The sequence below is a fragment of the Pogoniulus pusillus genome, chromosome 11, assembly GCF_015220805.1.
Source record: "Pogoniulus pusillus isolate bPogPus1 chromosome 11, bPogPus1.pri, whole genome shotgun sequence".
Classification (NCBI taxonomy): domain Eukaryota; kingdom Metazoa; phylum Chordata; class Aves; order Piciformes; family Lybiidae; genus Pogoniulus; species Pogoniulus pusillus.
The window spans coordinates 26,420,463-26,438,628 of record NC_087274.1 but is presented as its reverse complement, the minus strand read 5'-3'; the positions used below and the strand labels follow the sequence as shown (position 1 = coordinate 26,438,628).

Here is an 18,166-nt window from a genome sequence, read left to right as displayed (position 1 = left end):
CGGAGGAGGTACCTGGGATGGAGAGGTCACCGCGGGTCGCAGGCAGGACTCCCAGCACCACCACCTGCAGCATGCGAGGAAGGAGCCGCTGCTGGGCCGCTGCAGCCAGCCGACCGAGACAGGACGTCAGGGAACCAAGGGGAAAGGAAACCTCAGCCCTACATTGGCAAAATCAGCAGTGGTGAGAAGGGGGGGGGGAGGGCGTTCATTATTTTTGAAGGGGACAAGGATGGGGAGGGGGAAGGAAATTAACAGAAAAATCAATTTTTGTGGCTGTTTGGTCGGGTTTCTTTTATTCTTCCCGCAGCTGCAGGCGGTAGCGGTGGTAGCGGACCTGGAAAAACATTCTCTCCAGCAAGGAGCGTGTCATCCCCGGCAGGGCGTAATGTTCAACCACCCCCATGTGCTTGAAGCCCAAGGACTCGTAGAGCTTGTGGGCTGCCATCTTGACAGCCGTGGTTCCCAGCACCACCGAGGAGTAGTTGTTGAGCACAGCAAACTCCAGCACTTTGCGGCCCAGGGCCTTGGCGATGCCTTTGCCGCGGTAGTTGGAGTCGACGGACATGCGGCGCAGCTCCACGGTGTTGTCTTCTTCGTTGCCTCGCGCTGCCACGATCCCCACCACGTTGCCATCCAGGACAGCGACCCAGAAGCAGGAGCCTGCAGGAGAGAAAGCAGCAGATGTAGCCAGTGGCCACCTCAGAAGGACAAGGCAGGCAAAGCAGCCACTGAAGAACACACTGATGGGAGCCATGCTTGGGGTCAAGAACCACCTCTCTGCCACAGCCTCTATGAACCAAACTCTCTTTCCCTCTGACATTGTGAAGGGGATGTTCTTCTCCCAGGGAAGACAGGCAGGAAACTCACTACAAACTGTAAGGGTGGTGAGACACTGGAGCAGGTTGCCCAGGGAGGCTGTGGATGCCCCCTCCCTGGAGGTGTTCAAGGCTAGGTTGGATGAGACCTTGATCACAATCTGGGCTAGGGGGAGGTGACCCTGCCCATGGCAGGGGGGTTGGAACTGGATGATCTTTAAGGTCCCTTCCAAGCCAAGCCTTTCTGAATCTCTGACCATGCTGGAGAGAGACACCAAGACCCTCCCACCCCACTGCTTACACTGTCCAAACATTAAAGCTTTAATGGTGCAGTTAGCAACTGCTGGAACTCTGGAGTAGCACAGCAGCACCTTATGACTTGGCAAAGTCATCAGGAAGAGGTAACCAAGGCCTTCTGTGCTTCTCTATGGCACAGCCCAGCTGCAGAGGTTGGAAAGGACCTCTGAAGATCGAGTCCAGCCTCCCTGCCAAGGCAGGCTCATCTACAGAAGGTCCCACAAGAACACGTCCAGGTGGGTTGTGAATGTCTCTAGAGAGGGAGACTTCACTGCCAGGTACAAAGTGCAGGGAACCAGCCCAGGTTCAGCCCAGCACATCAGGCTCACCCCCACTGTCAGTGACGTGCAGCTCAGTGATGCTCACTGTGGTCCCCACTGCAAGTCACACTCCACTGGCACTATCTAGGCCAACAGCTAATTTCTAAAACACTGAGACCTGCCTTGACCCACTTCTCAGGAGCAGTTTAGATGTCTCTCCTCTGCTGCCATGCTGACAGTGACTGCATTCACCTGGATCTCAAAACATCAGTTGTTCAGACATGACCCCAGACGAAGACCTGCAAGAGCTGGAACCCAGCAGCCACCCTCTCTCTGCACATGAGTGGCAGGGCTGAGCTCACTGCTCTCTATGCTCACTTTAAACAGCTCATTGAGTCAGGGCTCTGCTCAACATTCCTCAGCTCCTGTAGTGTGGCCCAAAAATGGGGTTCCTGAGTCTCCTCCATGTTTGAAGACCAGCGGTGGGATGGTCCCACAAGGGTATGCACTCCCATCTGCCCAGCCCAGTCCTTAAGCAACCCCCAAAAATGCCACAAAGCAGGCATCAACTGGCTGCTGCTGGGCTGCAGCTGGTGGCATGGCCACCACATCCTTCTCAGGTAGCCCTACCTGCAGAAACTCCTCCCGGAGCTGCTTCTCCAGCAAGTCTGTCTCATTTTCCTCAAACCACAGATACCAACCAAGGGTTTCCCCGCAGAGGTGGTTGAATCCCCATCCCTGGAGGTGTTTCAAAGGGGCAGGGATATGGTGCTGAGGGCCATGGTTTAGCACCAGCCTTGGCAGAGTTAGAGAATGGTTGGACTGGGTGATCTGAAAGGGCTTTTCCAACCAAAATGACTCTGAGTCTGCTCAGCCCCAGATTCCTGATTCCCCAATCTTAGCAAGCATGGACCCACCAAACCCAGCACAGGCTGCTGAAGCTCACTCAGACACACTGCCCACATCTATAAAACGAGGACAAATTCTAGTATTTTGGGATTTGATGCCTACTTCAGACCCAAATCTGGGCACGACCTTCAGAAAAGAGCCCACAAGGCCCTTCTTACTTCCAACCCTTTCTGACCACCCACCAGGCCAAGAGCTTCACATTCATCCAGCCCAACAGGGACCGGCCACAGCTGTAAGCAACCTCCCCACTCCTCCTTAGCTTTCACTTACAATGGTTTTGAGTTCAGTGTGAACAGAAATCGCAGCTGGCACATCTGCCAGCGCCTGTTGTGCACACAGCGCTCGCGGTTAGCAGCAGACAGGGTACAGCTGCTCAGACGGTCCCAGGTGTACCCAGCTCTCACACCAGCACCACCAACCCCCAGCACCTTCACCCTGAGCCCCACCTTCTGTCTGCATCTGCTCTCAGTATGGCCAGTACTCACTTCTGCCTCCTAATGACATCTCAAGCTTCTAAAGGTGGCCAGATCCCTCAGCCTCCTAATGACACCTCAAACCTCCAAAGGTGGTCAGATCCCTCAGCCTCCTAAAGACACCTCAAACCTCCAAAGGTGGTCAGATCCCTCAGCCTCCTAAAGACACCTCAAACCTCCAAAGGTGGTCAGATCCCTCAGCCTCCTAATGACACCTCAAACCTCCAAAGGTGGCCAGATCCCTCAGCCTCCTAAAGACACCTCAAACCTCCAAAGGTGGTCAGATCCCTCAGCCTCCTAATGACACCTCAAACCTCCAAAGGGGGTCAGATGCCTCAGCCTCCTAAAGACACCTCAAACCTCCAAAGGTGGTCAGATCCCTCAGCCTCCTAATGACACCTCAAACCTCCAAAGGGGGTCAGATGCCTCAGCCTCCTAATGACACCTCAAACCTCCAAAGGGGGTCAGATGCCTCAGCCTCCTAATGACACCTCAAACCTCCAAAGGTGGCCAGATGCCTCAGCCTCCTAATGACACCTCAAACCTCCAAAGGGGGTCAGATCCCTCAGCCTCCTAATGACACCTCAAACCTCCAAAGGTGGCCAGATCCCTCAGCCTCCAAATGACACCTCAAACCTCCAAAGGGGGTCAGATGCCTCAGCCTCCTAATGACACCTCAAACCTCCAAAGGTGGCCAGATGCCTCAGCCTCCTAATGACACCTCAAACCTCCAAAGGGGGTCAGATCCCTCAGCCTCCTAAAGACACCTCAAACCTCCAAAGGTGATCAGATCCCTCAGCCTCCTAATGACACCTCAAACCTCCAAAGGTGGTCAGATCCCTCAGCCTCCTAATGACACCTCAAACCTCCAAAGGTGGCCAGATCCCTCAGCCTCCTAATGACACCTCAAACCTCCAAAGGTGGCCAGACCCCTCAGCCTCCTAATGACACCTCAAACCTCCAAAGGTGGTCAGACCCCTCAGCCTCCTAATGACACCGCAAACCTCCAAAGGGGGTCAGATGCCTCAGCCTCCTAAAGACACCACACAGAGCCTCAGCTTCAGAAACTCACAGGCAAAAGTGACAACAAAGGAAGGGTATTTCTTTGTGATGAGGGTGTTGTGAGAGACTGGAACAGGTTTCCCAGACAAGTTGTGGATGCTGAGGAGAGGGACTTGGGGGTGCTGGTGGCTAAGAAGCTCAATATGCCATCAGTGCACTCTTGCAGGCCAGAAAGCCAACCAGAGCCTGGGCTGCAGCAAGAGAAGTGTGGCAAGCAGGGTGAGGGAAGTGATCCTCCCCCTCTACTCTGCACTGGTGAGACCCCACCTGGAGTACTGCAGCCAGTTCTGGAGTCCCTATTACAAGATGTGCTGGAAGGTGTCCAGGGAAGGGCCATGAGGATGATCAGAGGGCTGGAGCTTCTCTCCTGTGAGGAGAGATTGAGGGAGTTGGGGCTGTTCAGTCTGCAGAGAAGGTTCTGATGTCTCTGCAGGTGGCACAGGGGCTGGACAAGATGCTCCTTCAAGGTCTCTTGCAACTCAAAGCATTCTATGAAAACAGCCACCTGGGATGCAGGCACTGATGAAAAAGGCATAAGGCAGCTGGGATGTGCACGGTGAGGAATGGGCTGCCCAGAGAGGTGGTGGAGACACCGTCCCTGGAGGTGTTCAAGCAAAGCCTGGATGAGGCACTTAGTGCCATGGTCTGGTTGACTGGATAGGGCTGGGGGATAGGTTGGACTGGATGATCTTGGAGGTCTCTTCCAACCTGGTTGATTCTATGCTTCCCAGCGAGGTCAGACACGGCTCCTGAGCTGATGGCACTCAGGACCTGAAGGCACACGTGATGGCAGTGTCTTTCTGCTCTAAATTTAAGGATGACTCTCAGCTTTTGAGACCCAAAAGAGAGCATTCATCTAATCCACCCACTCCTCTCCTGCCCTCAGGCTCCACACACCACTGCCAGCCCCATGCCTTGAGGACTTCCCTGGAGCACCATGCTGATGGCTCATTCTCCACCCAAAGCAGCCGGCAGCCCTGCCCAAGGGGGACACGCTGTGTGAGCCCCTGGCTGTGCTCGCAAGCCCCCCCTCTCCTTCTCCCCACCAGCACCATGAGCCGCACAGCTCTCCCCCGCACAGCCGACGGGGCTGGTGGGTGAAAATAAATGCATTTATTTTTGCTGCAAACTCTTCTCCAGCCTTTGGTGAATAGAAGGCTGGTGGGTGGATGGGTGGAACGGCTGCAGCCAAAAGCAAGAGCGGAGTACTGCTAGAGAAGAGGGGGGGAAATGAGATGCCAGCCCTCCCCACCGGCACGAGTCCTGCGTGACTGACTACAGCAGCTTCTCACAGCCTTCCCAAGTCCTCCAGCACCTCAGGAATGCTGCTCAAACTCCACAATTGCTCACAAAAAGCAAAGCTTTGTCTGCCAGGTCCTTCTAAAAGCCATTGTTTTCTAGTAAATTCCAGCACTTCCACTGGAGCTGGCAAAGCTCTGCCTCCCCAAAGCACGCTGAAGTCACACTTGGGTCCAGCACTCACAGAGCCTGATGATCTCAGAGATCTTTTCCAACAATTCTACAAGTCTGTGACTCATGAACTAAAGCATGAAGGGTTGAGCCAGGCAGAAGCTAATCCCTGCTTCCCACAGGGCTGGAGAGAGGACAGAGCAGCTCCTGTGGGCAACACTGACTGCTGGTGCTAATTTTGCCTGGGTGGGGTTGGCCCCTGTGGGAAGAGCTTTCTGTGGCAGCTCAGCACAGGGCAAGGATGCAAACCTTGCCCAGAGAAGGTCTTCTCCCTCTTTCTTCATGGGTAGCACTGTTACCTCCCACAGCTGAGCTCTTCCCAACTCCCTGAGAGTTATTTGTGGAACACAATTTCCAGGCATGCAACTTCAAGGCAGTGCCTCTTATGGGTTGTGACCTTCAGTTCTGCTCTAGCATGTCACAGGCATGCAAACATGAACAATTCCCCTCCTGGCTCAAAGCTGTCCCAAGGGACATCCTCAGGGCACTATCCAGAGGAGGGGACCAGCAAAGCCACTCAGCAGCTGCCACCACCACCACTGCTGGGAACCCACCAGGTGAACACTGGCTCCTCTGCACTAAGCTGAGCCAGGAAAGCATTTGAGGACTGGCCACCAGAAGAGAAGGGAGCTGATATTGAGAGAGCCTTCTGGCCAGGCTCTAAATGAGAGTGAGGAAGCTGCAGAGATGTGATGTGCAGGTGTGAGCTCTGGGAGCGGGGATGCTGCCCACAGCCTGAGGGAGAGGCAGCTCCCTCCCACCCTGGCTAGCTGAGCAGCTGCAGTCAGCAGCAGGTACAGCTGTTGCTGTCCTTGGTCAGTCCCTGTGCCCAAGCTGGCCGTGGCTGTGGCCAAGTGGCAGCTGATGTGCCCTGAACTCCTCCTGAGGCACCGTTTCTGTCAGCTGTCCCTAGAAGAGCCTCGTTTCTCCCTTGACATTAATGTGACTCGGATGGGCTGCCCCGTGCTTTACCCAGGGTGGAGGAGGAGGAGGAGGAGGGAGAGTTGCCTGGAGTGCTGAGTCCCTCTGCTCGTTTCCAGAGCCAGATAGGGATAAGGGCAGGGACTGAAAAGGCATCAGCAGTGCCCAGCTGTGGCACAGCCAACTCCAGGCTGGAGATTGTCCCCTTGCTGCCATGCAAGACCTGTCTCACTTGAAGGGACAGGTACAGACAGTGCTGGCTGGAGAAGAGGTGAGACACTGAAGGCAAAGAAGGCCACCAGCATCCTGGTCTAGATCAGCAACAGTGTGACCAGCAGGAGCAGGAAAGGGATTGTGCCTCTGCACTCAGCATTGCTCAAGCCACACCTTGAGAGGGCAACAACTGGATGATGTTGGGCTGGATGATCTTGGGAGTCTCTTCCAACCTGGTTGATTCTATGAAAGCTGGTGAAGGGTCTGGAGAACAGGGCTGGTGAGAAGCAGCTGAGGGATTTGGGGTTGTTTGGTCTTGACAAATCCTCCCACTCTACAATTCCCTTAAAAGAGGTTGAGGCCAGGTGAGGATTGATCTCTTCTCTCCAGTAACTAGCAATAGGGCAAGAGGAAGTGGCCTCAAGTTGCACCAGGGGAGGTTTAGGCTGGATGTTAGGAAAAAAATTCTTTCCTGCAAGAGTGGTCAGACACCAGAACAGGCTGCCCAGGGAGGTGGTGGAGTCACCATCCCCAAAGAGGTTCAAGCAAGCTGTGGCCATGGCTCTTGGGGACATGGTTTAATGGCCACAGTGGTGGTGGTTGATGGTTAGACTGGATGACCTTAGGGGTCTTTTCACAACCTTAATCCTTCTCCCTTCCACCCTTCCGAGTCCCCCTTGGCTTCCAACAGGGCTGCGTAGCAGCTGCCACAGCTTGTGCTGGTAACACTGCACCTGACCTCAGTTAAAAGGCATTCCCACAAATTAAATGGCACTGCAGAGTAGTTTATGGCTATGGAAACTTGGTTAGATGTGAGAGACCCTGACTTGGCACACCCCTGACAATGCCTCTACACCAGACAAAGCTCAGGCACGGAGGAAACAAAAACGGCAGGGACACACAAGAATTATTCACACATGAAATTAGAGATGCTGGTGGACCTCTTCCTCCCCATAAATAACTCCACAGAAGCTACCAGCACAAGATTCACTGCCCTGTGATAAATAATTCCCTGCTGGAAGAGCACAGGGCAGCAAATCCATATGCCAAGGGTGGGTGACACCTCTTGATGCATGGGACACCTGGGCAGCAGGCGATGAGATCACCCCCAGAGCATGAAAAGAGATGGATGATTTGCTTGGGACCAACCAGCTCAGCCATCTCTCCGTCTGCCTTCTTTTCCAGCATTGCTACCTTTCACCTTGGTTGTTTAGGGAGGGCTGAAGCTACTCTCAGTTACCTCTGAGCTCATGCAAAGCCTGCAGAGCTGCAGTCAGCTTTGGCTGTCACTGTGGGGTGAGTGACACCCAGCATCTGACCTGCAGCACGGCCAGGGCGCTGCTCCATGCGTGCTTACCGCCAGAAACGTTGTCACTGTCACCCCCAAACTGACTCAGGAGACAGGAACTCAGAGGTGGCCTCTACAGCTGATAATCCTGAGCATAAAGTGAGGTGTGAGGGGTGATGGGGTTTGGATTGCAGGCAACAGCTGGCCTAAACATCTGTGCAACCCCAAAAGGTCGTTTGGATTCGGGCTGCAATATACCCTGACATGCCTCTGCTGATAGAGCTGGACAGCTGATGGGCTCACCAGGAGGCTGTGCTGCAGCCCAGCTGTACCTCCAGCAGGGAATGGAAAGGCTGGTGGGCTGGCAACTTACAGTACCAGCACAAGAACTGCCTTTCATCCGTGTCTGCTCCATGCCTGCTGATGCAGCTGGTCCATCACAGAACCACAGAACCAAGCAGGTTGGAAGAGACCTCCAAGATCACCCAGTCCAGCCTATCCCCCAGCCCTGTCCAGTCAACTAGACCATGGCACTAAGTGCCCCATCCAGGCTTTTCTTGAACACCTCCAGGGACGGTGCCTCCATCACCTCCCTGGGCAGCCCTCAGCTACTTCCCTCAGAGGATTTTAGGGTCTGCCAGAGCCCCTGAGAAACCCCCCAGGATGTTGCCAGCCAGCTACAGTATACTTCATGTCTTGAGTGGAGAGAAGAAAAACACATTCTGCAGCAAGTGGACCACAGAACACAGCCAGACCTGGTCTTAAACAGCATCTCCTGTCTCTGTCACTGCTGGGCATGTAACTCTGCAGGCAGTTCTGAGCTCAAAGCCTTTGCTTTAAAGATGCCTCCTGCCCTGAAACACCCAAAGACAGCTCCTACCCTTGCTCTTTGCTCCTCCAAAGATTCAGCAGGACGCAGCCTGAATGTCTGGATCAACACAAGCTGTTAGCAGCCATAGCCCACATCAGCACTTCACAGGAGGGTTTTGTCAAGCAGGCTGCAGTCCCACAGGACCCAGGCTGTCACCAGGCGTGACAGCACCCGAGGAGCTCATCAAAGCCCCGGGAAGTGCTCGGCACATCTCAGGAACAGGCTTTTGATGAGACAGCTAGAAATGTGCCACCAGCAGGGCACAGAGAGCCCTTCGTGCACAGTTCAGAGGGTGCTATATTAAGAACTGCAACAGCAGGACTTGAAAATCTTCTCTCTAGCTGTTTCTGTTGGCTGTGATGCACTCTGCAAAGCAGAGACCGTAACAAAGCCAACGTGCAACAACTGGTCAAGGAAAGGCTGCAGGAGCAATGGTGGGGGATTAGCAGCACCCTGGCTCTCAGAGAACATTTACCCTGCCCCACTGCTCTGCTCCCTGCTGCTGAAAGGACATGCTACAGAGAAAGGAGAGACAAACCTACCCATGGGGGTCTGCCTGCTGGGCCAGCAAGAGAAAGCACAGCTGAGAAACGAGGCCCTGCCAGGGAGGTTTGCACGCAAGCAGTTGTCATCGATGAGCAAAGTATTAATCAGCTTAAAGGAGTGGATGAAGCCTGGAGGGTGTGATTTTGGCCTGGCATTGTCCTCGGGGCTAGCTGGGTGAGGAGTCCCAGCTCAGTGGAGCTGGCTCTGCAGAACGGACAGGTCTGCACAAATGGGCAAGCAGAGGAAAAAGTATTTAAAGTCCTTTCACAGAGGAGGCTCCCTGTTCAGCCCAAATCCACAGTAAGCTCATCAACTGCAGAGCCAGAGCTTCAGCAAAGAAAAAGCTAATCTTCAGAAGAGGAGGCTGAGGGGAGACCTCAGTGCCCTCCACAACTCCCTGTAAGGAGGCTGGAGCCAGGTGGGGATAAGTCTCTTCTCACACGCAACAAACGACAGGACAAGAAGTGGCCTCAAGTTGTACCAGAGGGGGTTCAGGTTAGAGATTAGGAAAAATTTCTTCACAGGAAGGGTTCTGAGGCACTGGAACAGGCTGCCTGGGTAGGTGGTGCAGTCACCATCCACAGAGGTGCTTAAAGGACACAGGGATGTGGTGCTGAGGGACATCATTGCTGTCTAGAACTACCTGAAAGGAGGTTGTAGCCAGGTGGGGTTGGGCTCTCCTGCCAGGCAACCAGCAACAGAACAAGGGGACACAGTCTCAAGTTGTGCCAGGGGAGGTTCAGGATGGATGTCAGGAGGAAGCTCTTCACAGAGAGTGATTGGCATTGGAATGGGCTGCCCAGGGAGGTGGCAGAGTTGCCGTCCCTGGAGGTGTTCAAGCAAAGCCTGGATGAGGCACTTAGTGCCATGGTCTGGTTGATTGGACAGGGCTGGGTGCTAGGCTGGCCTGGATGATCTTGGAGTTCTCTTCCAACCTGGTTGGTTCTATGATTCTATGTCTTAGCAGCAGGATTGTGAGCTCAAGGCAAGTGGTTGGACTTGATCTCAAAAGGTCTCTTCCAACCTCAACACTTCCACGTTTTTAAACCAACACTTCAGAATTCAGACTGCTTCTTAGCATTTTTAAGGGGGAAAAGAAAAACCCAAACCACCACCAAAACCCACCAACAAGGAATCAAACCCTTCTAGCAGCTTTGCTGGCCTGTGTCCTCCCAGCAGCTGCTGCAAAAGACTGATGTGACAATTAGCTCCTTGTTAGTTAAATTAGTTTACAAGATTAAATGTGCTGCTGCTGGTGTTTTCAGCCAGTGCCTTAAAAGGACATCGTTAAGGCTCAGTCTCCTTACTCCACATCAATCTCCCACTACACGGCTTGACTGCTTTCAGGAAGGCACTAAATTGACTGTGGCAACACTTTCCACCTCCAAACACTGGGGGGGGGGGAGAGGAGGGGAGGAAAAATAATTCACAATTACTAGGTGTTTTTAGACTCCTTTGCTGGCTGCCTTCTGCTTCATATGCACTGCTGCAAGAAGGCACCCAGCAATCACCACCACTGAACGACTTCCTCTTAGCAGCTGGCCCAGCCATAAATCACAGAGGGAAACTGGAGAGAACTGATCTTATGTTCACCATCCATTGTTACTTTTATGGTCTATATTTAGCCCAAATCCCCTTTATTTCCACAGGAGTGTCTGGATCTACGCAGGTACCGCACCAAACGTTGCAGCAAAGAGAGAAACTAAGGCATCAGTCCAGGCTGAGGGCTGATCTGTTGCAGAGCAGCTCTGGGAGGAAGGACCTGGGAGTGCTGCTGGACCACAGGATGGCCATGGGGAAGCAATGTGCCATTGTGGGTGTGATGGGTTTGGATGTTCCCTGCCCCCCCACACTTTGGAAATCACCCAGACTAGACTCAGCCAGCTCTGGAGACTGGAATGAAGCTTATTTTTACAGCTTAGCTCAATATACAAGCAGATAGTTACAGTATATACAGTTATAGACAGAAACAGACAAGGGAAAAGGTAACACAGAAACACAACAGCCCTCCCAGAAACCTGAGTCCCCAGGAGGGGCTCCCAACTGCCCTTCCACCTTCTCCCACCTCTCTCAACCTCACTCCAGTCCCAAGGAAGAATGGAGGTTCAGCCAGGGGGTTAGGAAGCTCAGAGAGAGGCTGGAGAGAGAAATGCAGCCCAGAGCTCCCAAGCAGAAGTGCCTTATCTATGTTTGGATTCTTGTTCTTATACCCCTCAGCAAGCCTGTAAGTGAAGTAGGCATCACCCTTGTTTCTCTTTGACAGCCTGTAATCTAGTTCTTCTCACCAAAACATTTGAGCTAGCTTCAAACTAGCACACTGGGCAAGAAGGCCAAGGGCATATCATAGGGTGCCTCAAGAAGAGTGTGATCAGCAGGTCAAGGGAGGTTCTCCTCCCCCTCTACTCTGCCCTAGTGACTCCCCATCTGGAGTATTGTGTCCAGTTTTGGGCTCCCCAGTTCAAGAAGGAGAGGGATTTCTGGAGAGGGTATAGAAAAGGGCTACAAAGATGCTGAGGGGACTGAAACACAGAACCATAAAGGTTGGAAAGGACCTTTAAGAACATTATCTTATGAGGAAAACGTGGTTCAGGGCACAGATTTGGTCCAAACTGCAGGCTGAAATCAGATGGTACCTGGATTGGTCTCCTTGAAGCTATTCCAAGGCATAGACATTTTTCTCTTTCTAGCACAGCATCTTGCACTGGTGCTGCACACACAACGTTCCCAGAGCTCAGGTAGCCAACAAGGACACCAGGTGTAACCAGCTGAGACCAACCCACACTCCTCTCACATCACAGCATGTGAACAGTCACCATCTGCCACACCGAGGACAGCCCTGAAATCCACTGCAATGGAATGGGGAGAGCTCAGGAGGTGAGCAGTGAGGGTGGCACTGAAGCACAGCTTCATTATTCTGTCCTCCAGACCTCTGTCCTCCCCAGCTGCTCACTAAGGCTGTTTCTTTGGGTGCTCCTCACCAGGACCAGTCATGTCTGACCTGTCAGTAAAAGTTCCTCCACCAATGGGGCAAAGCTGTTCCCCTAAGCTCTGGGTAAGGAGTAGATCACTGAGCAACAGGAAAACTGAAAATGATAAAGCTGTTTAAGGATAATCAGGCTTGGGTCAACCAGGCAAACCTACTACCACTCTGCCTCGCTGCCATGGAAGTGGCAGACCATCTTCATGGAGATGTTCACCCTGGCATGGGAGGTGATCATCATAGAATCATAGAATCATCATAGAATCAACCAGGTTGGAAGAGACCTCCAAGCTCATCCAGTCCAACCTAGCACCCAGCCCTAACCAATCAACTAGACCATGGCACTAAGTGCCTCATCCAGGCTTTTCTTGAAGACCCCCAGGGACGGTGCCTCCACCACCTCCCTGGGCAGCCCATTCCAATGGGAAATCACTCTCTCTGTGAAGAACTTCTTCCTAATATCCAGCCTATACCTACCCTGGCACAACTTGAGATGGAACCACCCAAGCAGTTTGTATCTGCAGCACACCAAGAAACAAGACCTTCTCCTTGGGAAGGGTTCTCCTGGGGGCTTGTAACATCCAAGGCCAGAGGGAGCAACGGGAGTAGCCCTTTGGTTTGTAGAGATGCACCTTGGGTGTAGAATCATAGAAGGATTTCAGGCCTTTTCACAGGGAGTCCAACCATTATCTGCCTCTGCAACTAGTGGAATTCCACTGAACTCCACTACAGCAGCCTGCAAGTAGCCCATTCATTGAACGTGGCAGCCCAAGAAAGCTCATCAATACATCAGCATCTGTGGGTCTGGGCACAGACAGTAGACCTCTGGCGGTTGATGCACTAAGAGGAAAACTACATCTGTACATTTCTGCCATCTCTAAAATTACTTTGCCACAAGTTCAGACTAATCAGCCCAAAGAAGTCCCTGCAAAAGCCTAATCCAGGGATTCCCAGCTCTCCTCTGGTCACCACCACCTTACAGCCTTCCCCCATCCATGTAAGTGGGGTTCCCTTGAGCCTCAATCTCAAAACCAGAGCAGGGGATTTGAAAGAGATTTGCTACATTGTGGTGGGTTAAGAACTTCTCTCCCCCCCACTGCTGGAATTCACCAGACTAGCTCAGGTGGCTTGGAAGCAAGATGAAGCTGTATTTACAGCAAAGCTGTATTCACAAGCATGCCAGATGCTTTCAGAGCAGGCTCCATCAACCTTTGGCATGCCAGATGCCTTCAGAGCAGGCTCCATCAACCTGTGGCATGCCAGATGCCTTCAGAGCAGGCTCCATCAACCTGTGGCATGCCAGATGCCTTCAGAGCAGGCACCATTAACCTGTGGCATGCCAGATGCTTTAAAAGCAGGCTCCATCAACCTCTGGCATGCCAGATGCCTTCAGAGCAGGCTCCATCAACCTGTGGCATGCCAGATGCTTTAAAAGCAGGCTCCATCAACCTGTGGCATGCCAGATGCCTTCAGATCAGGCTCCATCAACCTGTGGTATGCCAGATGCCTTCAGATCAGGCTCCATCAACCTGTGGTATGCCAGATGCTTTCAGAGCAGGCTCCATCAACCTCTGGCATGCCAGATGCCTTCAGATCAGACTCCATCAACCTGTGGCATGCCAGATGCTTTAAAAGCAGGCTCCATCAACCTGTGGCATTCCAGATGCTTTCAGAGCAGGCTCCATCAACCTGTGGCATACCAGATGCTTTCAGAGCAGGTTCCATCAACCTCTGGCATGCCAGATGCTTTCAGAGCAGGCTCCATCAACCTGTGGCATGCCAGATGCTTTAAAAGCAGGCTCCATCAACCTCTGGCATGCCAGATGCCTTCAGAGCAGGCACCATCAACCTGTGGCACACTCCTTGGCTTCACCAAGTGCCTGCAAAAAGTGGACCAAGATAAAAACATGGACAGCACCTACAGCAATCAGAGCCAGGATCAGACAGCTTGGGAAAGACCTTTGAGATTGAGTCCAAGCTACTACTCTGCTACTCTAACCAACTAAACTATGGTACCAAGTGCCACATCCAGTCTCTTTTTAAACACCTCCAGGGCTGGTGACTCCACCACTTCCCTGGGCAGCCCATTCCAGTGGCAAATCACTCTTTCTGCAAAGAACTTTTCCCTAACATCGAGGAAACTCCAGACAAACCTGAGCAGAAATGCAGAAATATGAGGAGCTGTTGCGTCTTGCCAACCACTCAACACTGAGCCCCCTACACCCAATGCTGAGAGAGAGCAGAGTATCACAGAATCACTGACTGGCAGGGGATGGAAGGGACCTCTAGAGATCATCTCAGTCCACCCCCACTGCTAAATCAGGCTCCTCTAGATCATCTCACTCAGGATCACAATGTCCAGGTGGCTTTGGGATCTCCTCAGAGAAAGACTCCACAGCTTCTCTGGGCAGCCTGCTCCAGAGCTGCAGCACCCTCACAACTAAGAAGTTTCTCTTCGTGTTTAGGTGGAACCTTCTGAGTTCTGGTTTGTGTTCAGTGCCCCTTGTTCTGCCACTGGGCACCACTGAGAAGAGCCCAGTCCCGTTCTCTTGTTTGGTTTTAGGGTTTGGTTTCCTCTTTTTCGCTTGCTTGGTTTCCTTTTATTTTGGTTTTGGTTTGGGAGGGGGGTTGGAGGTTTGGGTTGAGCTATTTTTGGATGCTTTGTTTGTTTTTCTGTCTAGTTGGGTTTTTGTTTGTTTGGGGTTTGTTTGGAGAGTTGATTTTTTTTCTTGGCTAAGTTTGGAGGTTTCTTAGGATCCTCTTTAGCTGCTTATATTCTCCATGGTGGTGGTGGGGTGGTAAAAACAAACGTTTCCACTCCTGAAGGAATCCTTGCAGATGCTTTGATGCTTTTCAGACTACTGATAGCCCAAAATAAAGCTCCATAAAACCTGCTGATGGCTTATTCCCAAAGGAGGGAGAAAAAAAACCAAGGGGGAAATAAATCACTGCCCGAGAGGCACAGCTTGATGTTATCCTCTCAACACTTGCAGGTCCCAAAAAATCACACCAGATGTATATTTTCATAGCCATTAAGTGAATCTAATTGACTTTACAGACAGCAAAAGCTTGAAGAGGTGTCTTACAAATCCTGCCTTTTAAACAGCTAGGATGCAAAAACCATCTCACAGCAGCAGCACTTCCCTACAGTAACCTCCCCACCCCAGCTCCTTTTCCCTCTTTTATAACAGATCCCCCCCAGCTGAGGATGGAACTCTCTCAAAGAGGACTTCACCGAGATGCCCACTGGTAAGTGGGCAGCAGCTGGGCACCTGCCCTGCTTTTACTGCTCTGCCTTCAACTCGCCACCAGCCAAAAACTGCTTACACATGGCAGGGGCTCCAGACCAGACTATTCCCAAAAGCTTCTCGTTGCAGTTCTACTATTTAACATCATTTTCAGCTGAAAGACTCCAGATTTAGGTCTCCCCTGGCTTCCCACTAGGAAGTGTTACACAGTGTTTCTGATGCCGTTAGCTAGTTCCAGAGAGGATGAACAGATTTGGCACCTCCAAAAAAAGAACAAGAAGCCCTGATCTCAGCAAAGGAAATGTTGATTTGGTGGGGGTGGATTTTCTTTTTTCAGTTGATTATTGTTGTGGCTTTTTTTTTCCCCCTCCCTCTTTGCCTTTTTTTCCCCCCCCTGCACTCTGACTGCAATAACGATTTTGTACATCCTATTAAAACGGGAAGAGAAAGGTTTGTAGGGAAGAAAAATAACTGGAGAGATCAATAGGCTGTGCCCAGCTACATCTGGGAGAGAGGCATGTCAGATGCTCTCAAGAAGGTGTAAGAAATCCTGTTGTTGGAAGTTGATTTGCCTTTAGGCAAAACGTTCTCTCCCCACCAGGGCTGACACATGGGTTTGGGCACCAACAAGCTCTGCTTTCAGCTTCACAGTCACAACCTCCTCCTGCTGCTGACTTCTATTTATTTGCTCATCTTATTCTCAGTGTGCTACTAAAAAACAAAAACAAGAATTACCAACCCAAAACTTGTGCTCACCACACAAAACAGGTGAAGGTCAAACTAAGGAGAAGCAAGGGCTCACAGTGTGAAAATAACGCAAGGAGCATGAAGTGTAAAGGGAGGAAAAGGAAGGGTAGAAGGACACAAAGAGGGGTGCTGCGTGTGGGATCATCATTCCTGGGAGATACCAGAAGTGCTGAGTGAAGAACCAGACCAAAGCAGGAAGTTCTTGCCAGAGAGAGTGGTTTGGCATTGGAATGGGAGGTGGTGGAGTCGCCATCCCTGGAGGTGTTGAAGCAAAGCCTGGCTGAGGCACTTAGTGCCATGGTCTGGTTGACTGGCTAGGGCTGGGTGCTAGGTTGGACTGGATGATCTTGGAGGTCTCTTCCAACCTGCCTGATTCTATGAAAATTGAGTCTCCCCCTCTGGAGATATTCAAGACTTGCCTAGATGTATTGGTATGTGATATGGTATAGGTGATCCTGCTCTGGCAGGGGTGCGGTTTGGGCTGGATGAGCTTTCAAAGTCCCTTCCAACCCCTAACCTTCTGTGATTCTGTGAAAAATTCAATACAGGGATGATTTAGCACCAGACTTGGTAGAGCTAGAGAAAGGTTGGACTCTGATCTTAAAAGATCTTTGGCCTTAAAGGTCTTTTCCAAGCAAAACAATTGTGGGATGCTAAGTTTTGGGGTAAGATGCTAGGTTTCGGGGTAAGATGCTAGATTTTGGGGTAAGATATAAAACAGAGGTAAGATGTAAAGTGGGGTGAGGTGCTAAATTGATGTCACATGTAAATTGATATAAGATGTGTCCCTGCCCATGGCAGGAGGGTTGGAACTAGACGATCCCTGTGGTCCCTTCCAACCCTGACTGATTCTATGATTCATTTTATGGACAAGAAAGCCAAGCAGAATTCAAAGGATGAAAAAAAAATCAAGCAATACTGCAGTGTGACACAAGTGCAGAAAGCACAGAACTGCTGTGGCAGGAGAAGGAAGAGGACCAAAAAAACAAACCAGGAGGAAAAAAATGATTCAAAGAGCCAGTACTGGCTGCCAATAGTAGATGTTATTATCTGGGAGGCGCTGAAATGGGTGCTGTGTGTGAGGTGCACTGAGGAGCCATTCATGGCTGGACAGCTGGTCCATCACCACCCCACGCCCTCCCCCATTTCAATTAGCTGCAACTGCTCAAAGCAAATAAACTTGGGGCTCTGGTGCTGGTTTCCAAGTCAGGATGCAAGCACCCTGGCAAGAGAGAGCGGGAGCAGCTTGCGCCGCCGCTCCTGGCAACCCAGGGCGAACGCAGGCGAGCAGCTCGCTTACAAGTGTGCTCTTCTGTCAGCTCAGAACCCTTTGCCACGTCTGACCTGAATCCGCCAAGGATCTTCAGCTGGCAAAGAGGAGGCAGAGGAAAGTCAGGCTGGCACTAACCCTAGCACAGCTCACCCCCAGCGCTGCTGCCCCAGGCACCTGCACACCCTCCCAGGGATCGCAGAGGATGCCCTGGCTGCTGAGACCTCAGAGATGGTCTCTCTCAACAGCACCTCTTTGACTGCTGCCTAAACAGGTAATTGAAAGAGGACCTGGGAGCCAGGCAATCCCAGCACTGGCTCAGTAGAGAGTTCATAGTGCCATGCAACCAAAAACACAGGGACCTTCCTGGGAGGCAGCCAACATTGAGCCTCTCACAGCTCTACCACAATCAGGACTTTTAAAAGCACCATAGAATGGCGTGGGTTGGAAGGGACCTCCAAAAGTCACCTAGTCCAACCCCCCCTGCAGTCAGCAGGGACATCCTCCACTAGATCAGGCTGCTCAGAGCCTTGCCCAGCCTCCTCTTGAGTATCTCCAGGAATGGAGCCTCAACTACCTCCCTGGGCAAACTCTTCCAGGGTTCCACCACCCTCATGGTGCAGAACTTTGTTCCTAGCATCCAAGACTGTTCCTAACATCCAATCTAAATCTCTTCCCTGATTTCAAACTATTGCCCTTGTCCTGTCACTGTAGGTCTTTGCAAACAGTCCCTCTGCAGCCTTCTTGTAGCCCTCTTCAGGTACTGGAAGGCTGCCCTAAGGTTTCCCTGGAGCCT

The 18,166-nt window shown here is 51.9% G+C and overlaps 1 protein-coding gene across 1 annotated transcript in view; it reads right to left on the bottom strand.

Moving 5' to 3' along the window:
• Positions 1-264: 264 nt before the first annotated feature.
• NAT8L (N-acetyltransferase 8 like) overlaps positions 265-18,166 on the bottom strand; it is a 30,359-nt gene continuing 12,457 nt past the window's right edge. Inside the window, exon 3 of the mRNA XM_064151565.1 lies at positions 265-660. Within this exon, the coding sequence (XP_064007635.1) occupies positions 293-660 (368 nt within the window). The 3' untranslated portion in view covers positions 265-292. The remainder of the gene's footprint in view (positions 661-18,166) is intronic.